General features: G+C 40.0%; 1 protein-coding gene across 12 annotated transcripts in view; it reads right to left on the bottom strand.

Moving 5' to 3' along the window:
• Positions 1 to 17425, bottom strand: part of akap9 (A kinase (PRKA) anchor protein 9) — a 79196-nt gene that overhangs the window by 11366 nt on the left and 50405 nt on the right. For 7 of the 12 annotated variants that reach the window (XM_008422173.2, XM_008422160.2, XM_008422162.2 and 4 more), the window contains 14 exons: positions 16880 to 16999; positions 15743 to 15766; positions 13173 to 13349; positions 11577 to 11681; positions 10698 to 10850; positions 9455 to 9541; positions 6644 to 7645; positions 5693 to 5842; positions 4979 to 5023; positions 4761 to 4901; positions 3443 to 3487; positions 1266 to 3362; positions 416 to 473; positions 160 to 281 (listed from right to left, as the gene is read on the bottom strand). In XM_008422173.2, the coding sequence (XP_008420395.1) occupies positions 160 to 281; positions 416 to 473; positions 1266 to 3362; positions 3443 to 3487; positions 4761 to 4901; positions 4979 to 5023; positions 5693 to 5842; positions 6644 to 7645; positions 9455 to 9541; positions 10698 to 10850; positions 11577 to 11681; positions 13173 to 13349; positions 15743 to 15766; positions 16880 to 16999 (4326 nt within the window). The remainder of the gene's footprint in view (positions 1 to 159; positions 282 to 415; positions 474 to 1265; positions 3363 to 3442; positions 3488 to 4760; positions 4902 to 4978; positions 5024 to 5692; positions 5843 to 6643; positions 7646 to 9454; positions 9542 to 10697; positions 10851 to 11576; positions 11682 to 13172; positions 13350 to 15742; positions 15767 to 16879; positions 17000 to 17425) is intronic. The other 5 variants (XM_008422164.2, XM_008422169.2, XM_017307492.1 and 2 more) reach the window with 3 other exon arrangements.

Here is a 17425-nt window from a genome sequence, read left to right as displayed (position 1 = left end):
TTTTCTGCTTTTACTTTATTTTTGTGACCTGATTCTCGCATCATTCCACTTTTATTCCTGTTTTTGTTCTTAGACTTGTCCTAATAATTCGTCGTACAGCACAATCAAAGCAGAGTGTAATTTATCTACCAGCCACCTGCATCTGAAGGAAGATTTTACCTTGATCCGGTCGGGCAGAGGATCGTCTGTTTCTCTCCTGGCGCCTTCTGGAGTCGACCTGAACTCCTGCTGTAAACTCGGGACATCGAATCCGGTCCTCTGGCTGTAGTCCGAGCTGCTGTCTGCGAGACAGAAAAACAAGCATACTCAAGATTTAATAACATTTCCACTGAACGGTAACTCTGGGAATCTAAAATGAGGTAAATTAAAGGATAAGGAAGAGCAGCAGCAGGAAACTAATGGTGACGATTCTCACCACTGGTGTAGCCGTCTTTAAACTGGGAAGCAGGACGGTCTGGTCTTAATGGAGGCGCCTGCAAAGAACAAGAGCAGATTAAACACAACTGCATTAGCAGAAATATCTTCTAAAGCCATTTTTATTCATTTTTATATAAAAAAAAAAAAGTTATTTTTTTTAATTAACAAAATTTAATGTTACATTTTTCCAAAAAGATTTTGTATATTAATAAAAAATAAAATAAATAAATAAATAAAATAAAATATATATATATATATATATATAAAAAGTATTACATTTTCTCTTAAAAACATTTCTAATTTTAAAATATTTTTTCATTCTTTGTATGTTTCCTAATTTTTTTTTTATTACAAATGACAGAAAATAATTTCAAATATTCTAAAATATTAGAATATTCTAAGATATTTTTTAGGGGCTTCTTCTGTGATTAATCCAAGCTACCAGAGTTTTTGTTTAGTTAGGAAGCTATATTTAAATCAAATCAAATTTAAAGCAAATGAAACCAAATTTTACCAGAAAAACATCTTAAAATTACGAGAAAAGCATTGAATGAGAAAAAAAAGCTTCCAGCATTTTGGAGATCTGATGAGAATCTGTGAGGTTATTTGTTTGCTTAATATGCTAAATATCTGGCTTGAACCATAAACAACACTTTACAAATTAAGGTTTTTAATCAAATGTTAGTCTGCAGTCTTCAGAAATATCCAGGACTTTATACAAAAATCAAACACTTTAAAAACCTCGAAAGGATTAAGGATTTCAGTCACTCTTGCAGGTTAAAAAGTGACAAAATACGAAGCTCAGAGGTTGAGAACAGAGTGAACTGCTTCCTGTTTCTCAGACTCACCTCAGCTGAGCAGAGTTTGTCGATGACGGCCTTCAGACTTTTGCACTCGTCCTCCAGAGCTTGGGTGTCTCTGCGCAGGTTCTCGCTCTCTGAGATGTGGCGCGCCTCCATGTCCAGGATCTCTGCCGCATGCAGCTCCTGCATCTGGGCGATCTTCTCCTGAAACTCCCCGATCACCTCCTCGATCTGCTCCTTGGCAGCGGACTGGCTCAGGTCGCTCATCTGGAGGGGTTCGGTTTGCGTGAAGGAGTCAGTCGTGGCGTCGCGGTGCTGATCCGAGCCGCTGTTCGGCTGCGTGCTCGGCGTCTTGTGCGGGGCGGAGTTTTTCCGGGAAAGCGACGGCTTTTCCTTGGCGCTGCCCCCCTTCGCGGCCAGCTGCTTGGCGCCTTTCCTTTTGGGCTGAGCGGTGGATGTTGAGGAGGCAGAGAACGGCGGCTGAGGAGACGGAGGAACAGATTCTGATGCCCTCATTAGCGCCTCCTGCAGCTCCGCTTTAAGCTTTGAAATCTCCTCCAGGAGTTCCTCGTTGTGCTGCCTGGAGCGTCTGAGCTCCTCGTTGGTGGCGTCCATATTGCTTCTCATCTCCTGCAGCTCCTCTCTGACCTTCGCCAGAGATTTTTCACGACCTTGAATCTCCTCCTTCTCATTATGATATTCAGTCGTCTCTTCTTTGGTGGCGTCTGTGCTCCTCCTCACCTCCTGCAGCTCCTCGGGAACAGAGGCTTCACGAACTCGGACTTCTTGATGAAGTTCCTTGTTACTCTGCTCTCCTTCGGAGGCGACTGCAGCAGTCATCTTCTGCTGCTCCTCTTTGAGCTCAGAGATACGGATCTCACGGATGCGGGCTTCTTCTTGAAGCTCCTCGTTTTGCTGCTGATATATAGTCAGTTCTTGTTTGGAGGTGTCTGCATTCCTCCTCATTTCCTCCAACTCCTGTTTGAGCTCAGAAAGCAAAACCTCACGACCTTGGATCTCGTCTTGAAGCTTCTCATGTTGCTGCTGATATTTAGTCAGCTCTTCTTCTGTGGTGTCCATTTTGCTTCTCATTTCCTGCAGCTCGTCGTTGAGTTTAGCAAGGGAGACTTTGTGAGTTTGAATCTCCTCTTGAAGCTTCTCGTTATGCTGCTGATATTTAGTCAGCTCTTCTTTGGTGGCGTCTGGTAACTCTCCAGAAACAGAGACTTCATGAGGTTCCTCGTTACTTGGCTCTCCTTTGGATTCAGTCCTTCTCATTTCCTGCAGCTCCTGTTTGAGCTCAGAGAGAGAGGCTTCACGAACTCTGACTTCTTCAAGAAGTTCCTCGTTATGTTGTTGATATTTAGCTAGTTCTTGATTAGAGGTGTCTGCGCTTTTCCTCATCTGCTGCAGCTCCTCTTTGACCTCAGAAAGCAAAACCTCACGATCTTGAATCTCCTCTTGAAGCTCCTCATTTTGCTGCTGATATTTAGCCAGCTCTTCTTTGGTGGCGTCTGCACCCCTCATGTCACAGACTCCAACTTCTTGCTGATCTTCCTTGTCATGTTGCTCTTCTTCGGAGGCGACCGCAGTCCTCCTCATCTCCTGCAGCTCTGCTTTAAGTCTTGAAATTTCTTCCAGGAGTTCCTCGTTTTGCCGCCTGTCGCCTCTGAGCTCGTCGTTGGAGGCGTCGACGCTGCTGCTCAGCTCCTGCAGCTCCTGGGAGAGCGAGACTTCTTGAACTCGGCGAGGTTCCTCGTTACGCTGCTGATGTTTACTCAGTTCTTCTTTGGTGGAAACAGAAACCTCACAAACTTTCTCTTCTTTCCTCGCCTCCTGCAGCTCCTGTTTGAGCTCAGAAAGCAAAACCTCGCGACCTTGGATCTCGTCTTGAAGCTTCTTGTTTTGCTGCTGATAATTCGTCAGCTCTTCTTTGGTGGCGCTCATTCTGCTTCTCGCCTCCTGCAGCTCCTCGTTGAGTTTAGAAAGGGAGACTTTGTGAGTTTGAACGTCCTCCTGAAGTTTCGCTTGATGCTCCAGAGAGATGTTCAGTTCTTCTTTGGTGGAAGCTGCTTCTCTGTTGGACTCCTGGAGCTCATGGAGGAGATCCGTCATGGCCGCTCCGTCCTCTGAGGCTTTTACCTGAAGACACCAAATATTCTAAATTAAGTCATAGATCAAGAATTCAGAACAAGAATTAAACAAAAGCAAGAGAAACTCACCTGGAAAAGTTCTCCTTTAAGGTGAGCGATGGTCATTTCACGCTCCTGGAGTTCAAAACCAAACAGGAGAAAAGTGTGAACTTAAAGTTCCAGCTAAGGCTAAAATGATTCATCAGATTAATCGAATACTGAAATAATCATCAAATAATTTAGTAATTGATTAATCAGACTCAAAAAAGGGCCTTTGTTTAAAAAACCCAACATATATTCAGAGTATAAATTGTACAAAAAGTATATAAATAAGTTTTTGCTAAAATTCCTAAAGTTTTAGCTTCAACCGGTTCAGATTTACTAAATTTAAAAAATGGGATTTAGTTGTTCCTTTATTTACTTCTAATATTACATAAAAAGGCTTAAATAAAAAATCTTTAGCATGTGTATTTTTTTTACATGATTAATTGATTGTCAGAATAATCAATGGAACGACTAAAATATTTGTTAGTTGCCATTGTAATTCCAACCGATTAGTTCATCCAGGATATTTAGTTCATTTTTTTACAGATCTATTAGTAGTTCAGTTTTAGTCTTTAAATGACCATTTGAGATCTTTGAATAATTTAATCAGTTCTTGTAAATTATTGCTATTTTTGTTTTTAGAATGCTGGTTAAAGTTCTTTGTAGCTCAAAATGAAGTCATTTTTTCCGTCAGTGACTCAAAAACAAAAATATTTGTGGTTAGAATTTTGTTGTGATTTGGCAAATAAATCAAAATGAGATGTAATTACACCAGAAGTTTTGGCGTAAAGTACCTTTAAAAAAAAAAAAAAAAAAAAAAAAAAAAAGAAATTCTAGTTTTTATATTTTACAAAAATGAATTAGCAATTCCCAATACTGGAAACTAAAATAAACTCTTTTTTTTCCCACTCGTAATCAATAATTTTGATAAGCAATTAGGTGTTCTCATCAAAATTTTAAATATTAAAATATTTTAACAATAATAAAATGATGTACAAACAATGGCATACATGTATTTGTAGGGAGAGTATGTTCTTTTTTCAGGACTTGTTTTTATAGTGGCTAAATAAATTAATAAAGAGCAGATATTTGTTTGATCTACATTGAAAGTTGTTTGTTTGTCAGAGTTATTTGTATTAAGTGTGAATGTGTGAGCTTTGAAGCTGCTTTTAAGTCAATTTGTTATCTTGAAACGAAGCCAATCTTCCACCTTGTCTGCTGTAAAGCTGATCGATCAATCCATCTCCAGATAACCAGAACACAGGAAGCTGATCTCATTACTGAACTTTAAACATGTAAAAAGCCTCAACTAACTGTTTACATTCTAAAAACTGTCATAATTTAATCTGCTGCTCCTGCTCACCTGCAGCAGCTCCTGCAGTTTGTCCAGACTCTCCCTGCAGCTGCTCAGCTCCTCTTTGGCCGACGCCGCCTCAGTCTGAGCCTCAGCCAGTCTCTCTTCAAGCTCAGACGTCTTCGTCTCTTCGCCTGCAGCCGCTGACATCTGCAGTGAAAACATCAAACTTTACACCTTCTGTTCAGACGAATGTACACTGGGAGGAATGCAGTTAGACTTCTTACTGTGTCCAGTTGGTCCTGGAGTCTCGCTACGGTCGCAGTTTTCTCCTGGAAATAAAAGTTCAGGTTTGTGACTGTAATAAGCGACCAACAGTGAGAGGATAGTTGGCCTAAAGTAGACGACCAAGAAATTATCTGAGTAACAAAGTAAAAGGTCGACTCAAGTACTGAGCAACTAATCAAATAATTTATCACTTAATATTTAAAAATTACAACATCAGACGGATCAAAATATAGCGCAAGGTGGAAACTTGGTAATTTAAAGATGAAAAATTACAATAATTCTTTTACGTAACAAAATAATGAAATCAGGGGAGAAAAAAAATTTTCAAATCAGTTTCTTTCAATAATAATAAAAAAAAAACTCACAAAATTTTAAGAAAAACGGCAGGCGAGTGTCTGCGTCTTGGCCAGCAAATTTGGCTGGATGATAAATTGTGATAAGCGCTAATATTGTTGTTTTTAGACCATTTTCAAGTAAAATAATGGTAATAATGGCATAAAAATGCAAGAAAACATTTTCAGATCAATAAACTTTAACAGTGGAACTGAAAGATAAAACAACAAATAAAATAAATCATAAAGTTTCTGTAAACAAAACTGTCTTTCAAGCAGACTGAAGACTTTTGTCATCCAGAGAAAAACAATAAATCAGGCAAATGTAAATGACTGAGTTTGCTTTAATTAAGTGATGTATTGCGACAGGCCTGGACGTACGTGGAGCTCCTGTCTGAGTCTGCTGCAGCCGTCCTGCAGGCTCTGCAGCTGCTCCTCGGTGGCGGACGCCTCGTCTCGGACCTCCTGCAGCTCCTGAAGGAGCGACGACACACCCGGCTGCTCGGCGGCGGAGGCCTGAGGAGGAGGCCACTATTATCAGAGATAAACAAATCATTACAGGCCGACATGTTTAAATCCATAGATTTGGAGCTCAGAGGAAACATCAGGTTGATGTAATTTAAGCAGAATACCAAAGAGTGAAACAGTATTTGGTAAAAAGTCTCCTCAAGTACCGAGTAACTAATCAAATTATTTAAAAATTACATCATCAGAAGGACACAAAAATATAAAGTTAAGTGGAAGTTTTTGTTTTTTAAAGGACGAAAATTACAATAATTAAAGTAAGTATCAAAAATCAGGCAAAATAAAATTTTTCTAAATCAGTTTCTGTCAATAAAAAGCTTATAAAACTAACAAAAACCACAGGTGAGTGTCTGTGTCTTTGGCTGGATGATAATACTGCAATAAACGACTACATTGTTGTTTTGAGACCATTTTCATCAACATAACGGTAACAATGGCATAATAATACAAGACGACGTTCTGAAGATCAATAAACTTTAAATTCTAACGAACATTTAACACAGGAACTGGAAGACATTTTAAATATTCAAAATAATTAAATGAAACAAGAGAAACAATAAATAAAATGTAGCCATTAGCCTTCACAATGCCCAACTCCGAGTAACTTACATCTAATTTCCTCTGCAGTTATTTATAGATTATTTTTAGATTAACATATCTGCATGTGAACGCTTGTTATTTATTGATTGATTTAGTCAAAATACTTTATAATATAAATAAAAATACTCCTAAAGTACATCTTTTTAAAAAAGTTAGTCAAGTAAATGTCAGTCTAAGTGGTTCCTGCTGAACTCTCGGGTTCTTCACCTCGTTAGACGGCGGCGCTGCTCTCTGTTGCGGTCCGGTCTTCATCTGACTGAGCAGCTCTATCAGAACCGCCAGCCTCCTCTCGTACTCCTGCACCTCCTCCTCGGAGCTGGAGAGCAGCTGCTTCTGCAGCTCCTGGTCCTCCTGCATCCCGCTCAGTCCGACCTCCAGGTCCCGAAGCTTCTGCGTCAGCTGAGCCACCTTCCCTCTTGGCGCCTGCCTGGCCGAACCCAGGCTGCTGAAATCCATCTGCGGGATGCCGAAGTCGCCGAACTCGTAGGCTGCGGCTGCAGGGCGGCTCTGTGCTTCTCGTTTGGATGCTTCAGTCCTCTGCTGCTGCTGGAAGGCCTCCAGAGTAGCCTGGCTAACCAGAGCTTCGGCCACTTTCTCCCTCAGATGTCCCTCCAGAGCGGAAACCTTCTGCTGGAGATCGTCTGCATGGCTTTGAGTTTCCTCCACCAGAACCCGACAGCGTTCCACCTCGGAGTCCTTCTCCTCAACCAGGGCCTCCAGCTCCCGGATTCGCAGCTCCAGCTCCTCCACTCTGGACGCGGCGCTCTGTTCCAGCGCCTGAACTTCAGCCTGCAGAACCACCAGACCTGCGGTTTTTTCTCTCAGCGCTTCTTCGAGCTCGCTTTTTGCGCCGCCCAGATTTTCCGTCTCAGCCGAGGCTTCTGCGCTCTGCTTCAGGTGCAGGTACGTCTCCAGCAGCTCGCTGTGCTCTGCTTTCAGAGAGTCCAGCTCTTTGGTGGCCAGGTCCGTCCTTTGCTTCATTTCATCAAACTCCTCTTTGGTTGCAAGACGTCCTCCGCTCTCCAGCTCCTCCTCCGCCTCTGGCTGTTTTGGCTCGATGTTGGCCAGTTCCTGTTGGAGTTTCTCTATGACGGCGTTCAGCTGGTCCACCTCTTCTTCTCTGTCTGTCTTCAGGCGGTCCTGCTCACTCCGCAGATACTCCACCTGGAACTCCAGCTCTTTAATCAGCTCATCCTTTGCATCCATTTCCTGAAAGAAGAAGAAACACAAATTAAAATCACAGCAGTGTTGAGACTTGATGAGACCATGAACGCCCCACAGCGTGATTAAACCTCTGAGCCAAACGTTGGTGATCGCGGTTTTTATTTAAAACCTTTAGAGATGCAACTCCAACATTTTGATTTCATACTTGTGGTAGTTGACCTGCATATGCAGAGTTTATTTTGTATCTTTTAAGAACAATGTTACAATCATTAACTAACAAGACAAAATCAGGAACAAAAACAATACAGACTTTCTTAAGGAGAATCTGATTTTTTCTTCTCAAGAAAGATATAAAACTAGATGTGAAATATGTTTCAGGTCTTTCTACTGACAGCAGTCATTAATCATTTATACTGGGATCATCGGCAACGTCTGTCCACATGTGTAAAACAGGTTTCAACACTGCAAGATCTCAAACTCTTACCAAGTATTTATGGTCTAATTTCTAGTGTAAATATCTTAGTACATTTGAAATAGGACAAAATTAGCTTATAGTAGCTTGTTTTAAGTCAATAATTTCTTAATATTAAATAAGTTCTAGTTCTGCTGGCAGATTATTTCACTTAGACATAATTTGCCAATGGAACTAGTACTTTTTCTTCAAAATTTAGAAATTATTTACTTAAAACAAGCTACTATATCTTGTTGAAAAGTTACTTTGTATTACTCCAAGTATACTAATATATTTGCACTAGAAACTAGACCAAAAGACTTGGTAAGATTTTGTGTCTTTGCCCCCATTGTTTGATATTGGTATTAATCTTGCAGTCTTCCAATAACATATAACTATTAGGTGACATTTTCAAATTTCCTGTCAACTTTAAACATTTTTAACTCTAAAACATGGCGGCCGGCGGGATAAATGACTGCTGCAGCGCCCAACCGCCAGGCTTAGCAAGTTTTCTGGGGAAGCCCTGCAACTTCTTCATCCTGTTCAGATTTACTAAAATATGATATGTTACTGCATCCTAGGCAATAAAATGTTTATTTTCTTATTGTTTATTTGCATATTTTATACAATTTCTAAAATTTAATAAAAAGGTTTAAGTGGCTGAATGAAAATTTGTTGAATATGCCATTTATCTTGGGCAATTAATCGTCAGATTACTAAAATAATCATTGGTAACACTTTATTTGAAGGGTTGTGTGCATAAGACTGACATAACACCTGTCATGAACATAAAGAAGTTTATGAATGTTTATGAATGTTGTCATGAAGTGTCATTCGGTAAATAATGACACTTTTAATGCAAAGTTGTTCTAATAGTTGCATTAAAAGTCCATTAAAAATGATTTTGTAAATCATGATAATTTAATGCAAAGTTGGCATTTTAATGGACTTTTAATGCAACTTTTAGAGCAACTTTGCATTAAAAGTGTCATTATTTACTGAATGACACTTCATGACAACTGTCATGAACATTCATAAAGACTCGTTCATGTTCATGACAGGTGTTATGTCATGTTTATACAGTGTCATGTCAGTCTTATGCACACCCCTTCAAATAAAGTGTTACCCAAGCATTAGTTGCAGCTCTAAAGACTTGTTGGAATCAGTTCACACATTAAGGACTCAGAGGTTTAATAAAAACCACCTCACATGAGCAAACCACCTCAAAACACAAGACGATGCTACGGATCTACTCACCGAGACAAACAAGAAAACAAAACCCAAGAAAAAGAAACGAAGGGAGGCGTGGGGAGCAAAACAAAAACACACACAGATGCATTTCTACGGAGCAATGCGCATATAAAATAAGACTGGCTCTATTTTTTATGCGCATGTTTGGTTACCTTGTTGTCAAAGGCGGTTTCCATGTGTTGATGCTTAGAGATCTGTTCATTAAGAAGAGCTATTTCTCTGTCTCTCTCCTCCATCACCTTCAAGAGTCAGAGATTATAATGCAACGGCTATTAATGAACACATCATAGTTATGATCCATTCAAAGTCTTTCTGTGGGAACACTGGGAACACTGGGAACCAGTCGTCTTAGAGTGGAAATGTCACGCGATAAGCTTTGCAAAGCAAAATAACAGGGACAAAAAAAGCTTAAAGATATGAAAAACAGAGTTAGAAAAGAAGGAAAAGCATCTTTTCATTTGTTGTACAAAGTAAAAATAGTTTTAAATAAACAATTAAAAAAATAATAATTTCATGGCATGTTTGACCAAGATGTTAACTTGGAAAAGTTTACAACAAACCAATTTCTGCTATTTCAATGTCGTAGAGAGTGATAATAGTTTATGTTTATGTCAATCAGTCCCTCCAGAAAGTTGAGATCAAAACTTTTACTCTAAATTTTGCTCAGACTTGCAATTTTCACAAATAATCGCAACATTTCCACAAGTTTTACCTTCTAATTTAACATCCTGTTTCAGAATGTCTCTAAGCCCGGATAGAACAGTTTTGAAATGTTCTGTAGTTTACAGCTCGTGTCAACTAGAATGACTAATATCGAACTCTTCTTTTGGACTTTGACAATTTCACAGGACCTGGTTCTATTAAGGTTACTCGAAAACTTAATTTGCACTTCAAACATTAACGATACAAAAAAAGAGGATTTTAACAAAGGTTACTTGGAGCAATTTCAACTTTTCTGTAAAATAAAGCTGAAAAAAGAGCAACCTTTCTGAAAAAAGTGGCATAAAATCTGTAATTCTAATCTGCAACAATCACAAAAGATTCCAACTTCCTGGAGAGACTGAGAGGTAAAGTATATAATAAAATGTCTTGCAGAGTTATTCACCAGCCTTTGTAGAGTTATACGATTCATCTTCCTAAAGCACAACAAAGTCTACAGGACTTCATCTACATTAATATATGTTGCTTTAAAACAATAGATTGGTTCAGATAAATGCACATTCCTGTCAAAGTCCAGATTGAAAAAACGGATATTCAGCCTCCAGCTTCACAATCTCATAAAATCACAATAAAACTCGTTGAATTTTGTGGTTGTATCATGATGCACAATGACGGAGTTGAAGGTTCTGAACACTTCTGCAGTGTGAATGTTTTTACGTTTCTCACTGTGCTCACCTGGAGCAGGCTGTCCCTGACCTCCAGGAACTGCTGCTGGCTGCTCAGCTCCTTCCTCTGGATCTCCAGCTGCATGTGGAGCTGCTGCACCTCCTCGCTCTTGTTCTCCAACTCCTCCCTGAACTGCTCCAGCTGCTCCTCCAGGTTGCAGATCTGAGGCGGCAGATCAAACGGGAAGTGAGCGCCAGAAGGAACATCAAAAGACATCATTATCGGACCGGACCCTGAACTCGACCGTGAAAACATATGAAGTGTGGCTGAATAAGGAGAAAAAAGACTCAGAACTACAATGTGAAGCAGCTGCGGCCGTTGACCTTTGGGCCTAGATTTCTAGGCTCCAATTCTCAGAGTTCTCAGTTGTTTATGAAACCATTTTTAAAAACATAAGTAGAAAAGTTCACAATGAATTTATGGTGACATCATTGATGTTTGGGCTTTGAAGATGAAGAGAAAGACGGAAGGACGGATGGATGATAAAAGGGGAGAAAGATGGATGGATGGATGGATGGATGGATGGATGGAAAGACGATAGGAGAGCTGGATGGATGGATGGATGAATGAGTGGAAGGACAAATGGATGGATGGATGGATGAGTGGAAGGACAAATGGATGGACGGATGGATGGTTGGATGGATGGATTGATAGATAAACTAAAGGATTTTGTGAATCCATTAATGAGAATGGACAGACTGATAACCAGATGGACGAATGGATGATAAAATAGATGAATAAGCTGATGGATGGATGAGCAGAAAGACGGATGGATGGATGAACAGAGGGATGAATGGATGGGCGTCCAGATGATGACAATATGTCAGAGTGGTTAGCGTATGTTCATTTCTCTCCTGGATTTAAACTTCTGTCCGCTTCCTCCCTCACCTCTTTCTCCTTCCTCTCCAGAGCTTCTCTCTCCGTCTGAAGCTGAGCCTCCAGGCTGGAGTGTTTCGTTTCAGTGATGGATGCATGCTGCTTCTTTGGTTCAACCTGTGAAAGAAACGACGCGGCTCAGCAGCTGTTTTCAGGTAGACTCGGCTCCATTGGACCCAAGATGCAACACGAGGTTCTTGTACAGCCAATCTTATCTGCCTGGGCAAAGGTCTAAAAATCAGCCACTGTCCTCCTTTTCTCTCTCATAAGACAGGTTTGACTGGCAGTTAACAATAGTCAACCCCACTGCTGCCAACTCAGCAACTTTTGTTTACTATATTTATCATCATTTCCATCAAAAAAATTGGTTTCGGTCAAAATCGGAATCGGTAGGTCAGGCTTCGTAAATATTGGTGATCAGCCAGAAAACTGCAATCAGTGCAACCCTACTTGCAACATGTTGCATTTTCAGCTCAAACAAACCAAACCCTGTTAAAAACATGTTCCCCTCCTCGCCTGTGGAGGCGCTGCATTAAGAACTACTGAAGGAAACGACACAAAAACATCAGAAGACGACAGGAGTGCAACTTTTTTTCCACAAAATGTAAACAAAAATGAAGTAGCGTCAGAATTTACTGGTTGTAGGATTTCTCTTTTGTCTGAAAAACCACGAGTCACTTCTCCTGCACATGTTTGTTTTGTATTTACCCAGAATCCCCTGAGCCGTAGTCCACGTCCTGCTTTTTGAGCCAGGGCTTCCTCCTGGACTTTATAAGCCTGGCGGGCCACCAGGCTTGACTTGACCAGGCTTAACCAGGCCCCCACCAGGGTAAGAATAGTTTATTTGTTATATGGGTTTTTTTATACACCAGTTTCTGTAACCACTGGGGTTTTTACTGGTCTACAAACTAAGAACTTCAGCAAATAAAGTGACAATTTAACTAGGATGAAACGACTGAAACAACAGTTTTTTTGTTTGCCCTTTTTAAGACTTCACAGTTTTAGGTATTGCTAATAATATCTTCCAATAAGACATAATTACCTCGTCATATTTTCAAATTTCCCGTTAATTTAAAAAAATTTGCTCTCTTACCACCAGGCCTAGCAAGTTTTCTATGGGAAACCCTGTGAGCGGTGTCCGGTCCACTTGGCATCCACAAACCAAACCGAGAGCAAGGCTTTTAGACGAAGCAGAGTTTTTGAAGAGTTCGATTTCATACTCAAACCCAAACGACCCAGAATTGAGACAAACGAACTGGAGTTTGATCAAAGCGGACTAAGCAGGGCTGGTGTGAATGCAGACTTAAGGTATGCACACAAAAGCATAAAAGAAAACCTCCTGCAGCAACCGAACAACAGCAGGCTGGTTGCTGCAAAATCCAACTAATTAATCATCTGTGCTGCTTTTAGGTTCCCTCCTCCTCCCACAACCGTCAACAGACACTGGGGGGCAATCTTAACAACTGCTAGCCTCCAACTCGGCGACAGCAGCTGAAGTAGACCCACCCACACATTGTTCTCCCTCTCTCCCTCTCACACACACACACACACACACACACCACTAGCATTCAGACTCAACCTTCATCTCCCTCTTCCCCTCCTCCTAACCTTCTCCAGGGACTCCGCGCTGGCCAGCAGGGCCTGCTCCAGCTCGCGGATGCGGCTCTCCAGCTTTTCAATCTCTTCGTTGCGCTCTCCCAACTCACGATGCAGCTGCTCAGAGCCGAGCAGCAGCTCACTGCAGCAATCTGCCTTCTCCTTCAGCTGGGCGCTTAGCTGCTCCACCTGGTGAAGAGGAGAGGGAGGGAGAGAGAGAGACGGAGTGAGGCGGCGACACAGAGGAGGAGGACCGTTTGATCAGATCCAAGTCGCTACGGCGTAGCCGATACATGTGCAGTTAGCGGGGAGGTCAGCTGATCCACCTGAGAAAGGAGGCGGTGGGGGTTGGTGTGAGAAAACGTGCAGGGATGGAGGCAGGGAGAGAGACGTGAAACCACAGAGAAGTTAAGAGGCGGGGAAACGATCCACCTGTGAAAGCAAAGACCGTCAACATAGAGGAGGAGAGGAGACGTAGAGTGGCTGATTTAAATCTAATGTAAGAGAAAAGTGTGTTTTACTAAAGCTGACTTGCTTTTAGTGCTGTCGATTGATTAAAATATTTAATAATAATAATAGATTTTATTTACAATGCTCTTTATATCTTTAGATCTCAAAGGGCAGGAAACAAAAGCAAAACAAGTAATTGTGATGGATAAAAATAAATAAGAGATTAAAACCATTATCTAAGAAAATGAACTGAGGAGATCAATCACACTCTGCCGCTGTGATTAATCACCATGAATCACTGTGATGAACCTCGTAAGCGTGAAATGTAAAAATGCACATTTTCGGAAAAAATTTTTATTGTCTCAAATTAAACACCTCAGTTTTCCAGGTTTTCATATTTAAGAAGGTTTACAGAAAGTAATTTTATTTCAAATGCAATTTAGATTTGAAGAATAACTCATTGTAGGCAACATGTCCATCACAATGTTTTTGGGAGATTTTTTAAAAGATTTTTCTGGGCACTAGTGGACGATATTTGACAGGAAGGGTGCAGAGAGAAGAGGGGAACAAAGAGCCAGACTCAAACTCGGTACGTTGCATCGAGGTCTACAGCCTCTGTATGCGAGCCGCCCGCTCTGACCGCCGAGTTTTTTAAGTGAAATTTCCCCTGAACTCATCTTCTCACTCGCGTTTGGACTCTTAATTCCTGGTACAAGATCACGAAACGCGCTGCTTGGAACTAAGAAACCCTTCGCAAGAGGAAAGCTTTCAGGTCAAAATAAGTAACGCGTAATTTGATTTATGTAACATTAACGTATTAAACATTTTAGATTAATCACACGCTTCTCCTTCCTGGTGCAGAATTATGATGAGTGTCAGTGACATAAACGTCAGATAAAATGCAACATGACCGTTCAGACAGCAGACGTTTTAAAAATAATCTGATACGGATCCGATTTAGTACCACAAGTGGGACAAACCATGGGCCATTCAGACTGCCATAAAAAGTCACATATTCACAAAAAAATCAGATTAGAGTCACATTTGCATACAGTCTCAAGGTAAACGTTGCGACAGGATGGAGCTGGAATTGAACCCACAACTTTCTGATCTCAAGTCAACTCTACAGATTTCATACTGTTGGCGAAACGAAGACTTGAAGCTGCAACTGCTGTTGATTTGTCTCACATGAGGCTGAATAAAAAAAGCACAACGCACTTTTCAGATTTTTTTTTCATAATTAAAAATAAATATTACAATATAAGCAAAATTTAAATAACTTTAATCGTATTTTATTAAACGTCCGCTTCTTTAAGTTACATTTCTACACAGTTTAATGCAGTAGTGACCTTAAATGGCCTTTACAGTCATTGATTGCATCATCACACCCTGTTTTTATTGATGATGTTTCTGATTCCTGTCTGGCCTCTCAACTCTTCTGGCCTCTGACATGCTGACCCGTGTTCAGACTTGATGGTGGACGTTATCCACTGGACTCATGTAAACACATTTTCCTCTACCAGAAAATGAAGACAGTTACTTTAAAGAAGGTACAAAACATCCTTTATCTCACTTTATCCACAAATAAGTAAAAAAAAAAAAAAAAGGCTACAACTGAAAATGTTCAACTGGAAAATTGTTCATCAAATGTGTTGATGAAAATAAGTCTAATTTTCCAGATAATTTGCTTATTTATCTTGAGAACAAGAGAAGTGAGAAGTAAGTTTCTGTCTTTCTGTCTGAGTACTGAGATTTTCTCATTTGTTCTTTGTTTGTTGGAAGATAAACAAAATTTAGTCAAAGTTTTAGTGACAGCTTGCTCATTTATGCATAGAGACAATTGTCTAAAACTGTGAAGTCTACAGATGGCTCTTGAGTAATTTAACTTTTAGTCCAAAACTTTCACTAAGTCCATAGCAACCGCAACAAAAAAAATATTCAAACGCATGACGAGGTAATTTTTTTATCTTTTGAAAAGAAAAAATAATTAGCAGGACAAGAGGGTGAATCAGAGGGATTTTTCTAGCAAAGCTAAGGAAAAGGGAAACCAGAGGAGGTTAGGAAGCGGGTCAGGATGACTAGAAATGCACTAAATGTTTGCAGAGGAGGTGAGATGCAGCTAGAAGCAATACCTTCAGGATTACTCCATCCACCTGCTAAAGCCACAGGAGAAAGGAGGCATAATGGACCACAGGATGGAGAGTTCAAGGGCGTGAGGGAAGCAGAGGCAGAAAGAAACTTGATGATGAAAAATGCTACAGAAATCTGCAGAATACAGACAATTCAGAAAGAAATTTAACTGAGGCTAAAGCAGTGGCAAATGATAAAAACTTAAAAAAAAAAAAAACACAATCTAAAAGATGGTGACAAGAAACTAAAACATATATTCATGATAAACAAAAATGACTTAGGTTGTATTTCTGGAAAAGCAGATTGCATGTTTTTAATCTTAAAGAATAGACTTCTAATTTAATGTAACTGTTTATTCTTCAAATTTGGCTACTTAAAAGATAAGTAGCTAAACCTGGAAATAAAACTGCAGATGGCAATAATTTCATCTTTTAAGGTGAGGAGATGATAGCTACATTTCTCAATCCCACTGGAGGGCTGGACGTCTCGATTAAAGGATGATGGTGAAGGAAAAACGATGATGAAGAGTAAATTTAATATGAGACATCAAAACAAATCAGAAAATCTGACATTTTACTGCAGCCTAATAAACGCATCTTGTTTTATTCCTATTAAAGACTTATCTGCTTCTCCTAATAAAACAAAAGTTCATAAATTTCCACCAGCAATTCAGAGCACTTATAAAAAACCTGCATCATAATAAAATAAATACTCCCTTCTGTTCATCACCACCCTTCTACCTTTGCTAGCTTACTACTTGTTGCCAAATACATGTTAATTTAGCAAATTATCAAAAGCCTTTTAAGATAAAAGCTAAATATGCTGAAGCTACAAGAAAAAAGAAGAAAACAGTAAAGCTGAGACTCAAAATAAATGGAGAAACTAAATCTTTTATCATTTCTATAAAAACAACAATCATTTTAATCAGGTTTGATATCATCTTGTACTTGATTAAATTAAATAAACCATTACGTAACACAGAAACCACAAACGATCAAAAGAACAATCTCTCTGTCTGTGTCGCTGCTGCCACTATTTGGTGTCATTTTTAAGCCAACAAAGGAAATTCTACCCATCCTGTTGCTCTGCAGCCATCGCTCCCACAGATCTGCAGAGAAACTGAGATTTTCTCCCGTTACCTCTTGGTTCCGTTGCTCAGAACCGAGCTGGAGCTTCTGTGGGTGTTTAAGCTGCTGCTCCAGTTTCTGGATCTCCTGCTGGAAAACGTCCCTCTCGTGTTCGCGGTCCACAGCTTGCTCCTGGACACCGAAAAAACAGACGAGCAGCAGATAAGGGAATAAGTAAACAGACTCACAGGAAACGGCAGAGATGAATAATTATGTCTGCGTTCTTTTCACACAATCACAAGACTCGACCTTAAGAAATGTAAATGCTCTGTTAAACTGCCTGGGACTGTAACAAAAGGTTTTCATCATTTATTTTAAATGAAATATTTCTTTACTACACAGCCAACTAAAAATGTAGCAGTATTTGTGTCAAATTAATATTTTAAATAAAAACAAAATGCTTAAACTTGCTGGAGGTTTCTTTATGTTAAAGGTGAGTTTATTTTTCTTCATTGTTGCTACATGCTAGCTCTGTAATAGCTCGCATGTTGCTAGCTAGCTCTGTAACAGCTCGCATGTTGCTAGCTCTGTAACAGCTCGCATGTTGCTAGCTCTGTA

Source organism: Poecilia reticulata, linkage group LG11 (genome assembly GCF_000633615.1).
Source record: "Poecilia reticulata strain Guanapo linkage group LG11, Guppy_female_1.0+MT, whole genome shotgun sequence".
In the NCBI taxonomy this organism is placed as follows: Eukaryota; Metazoa; Chordata; class Actinopteri; order Cyprinodontiformes; family Poeciliidae; genus Poecilia; species Poecilia reticulata.
The sequence above is the reverse complement of the archived record's forward strand: the minus strand, read 5'-3'. Positions and strand labels throughout refer to the sequence as shown.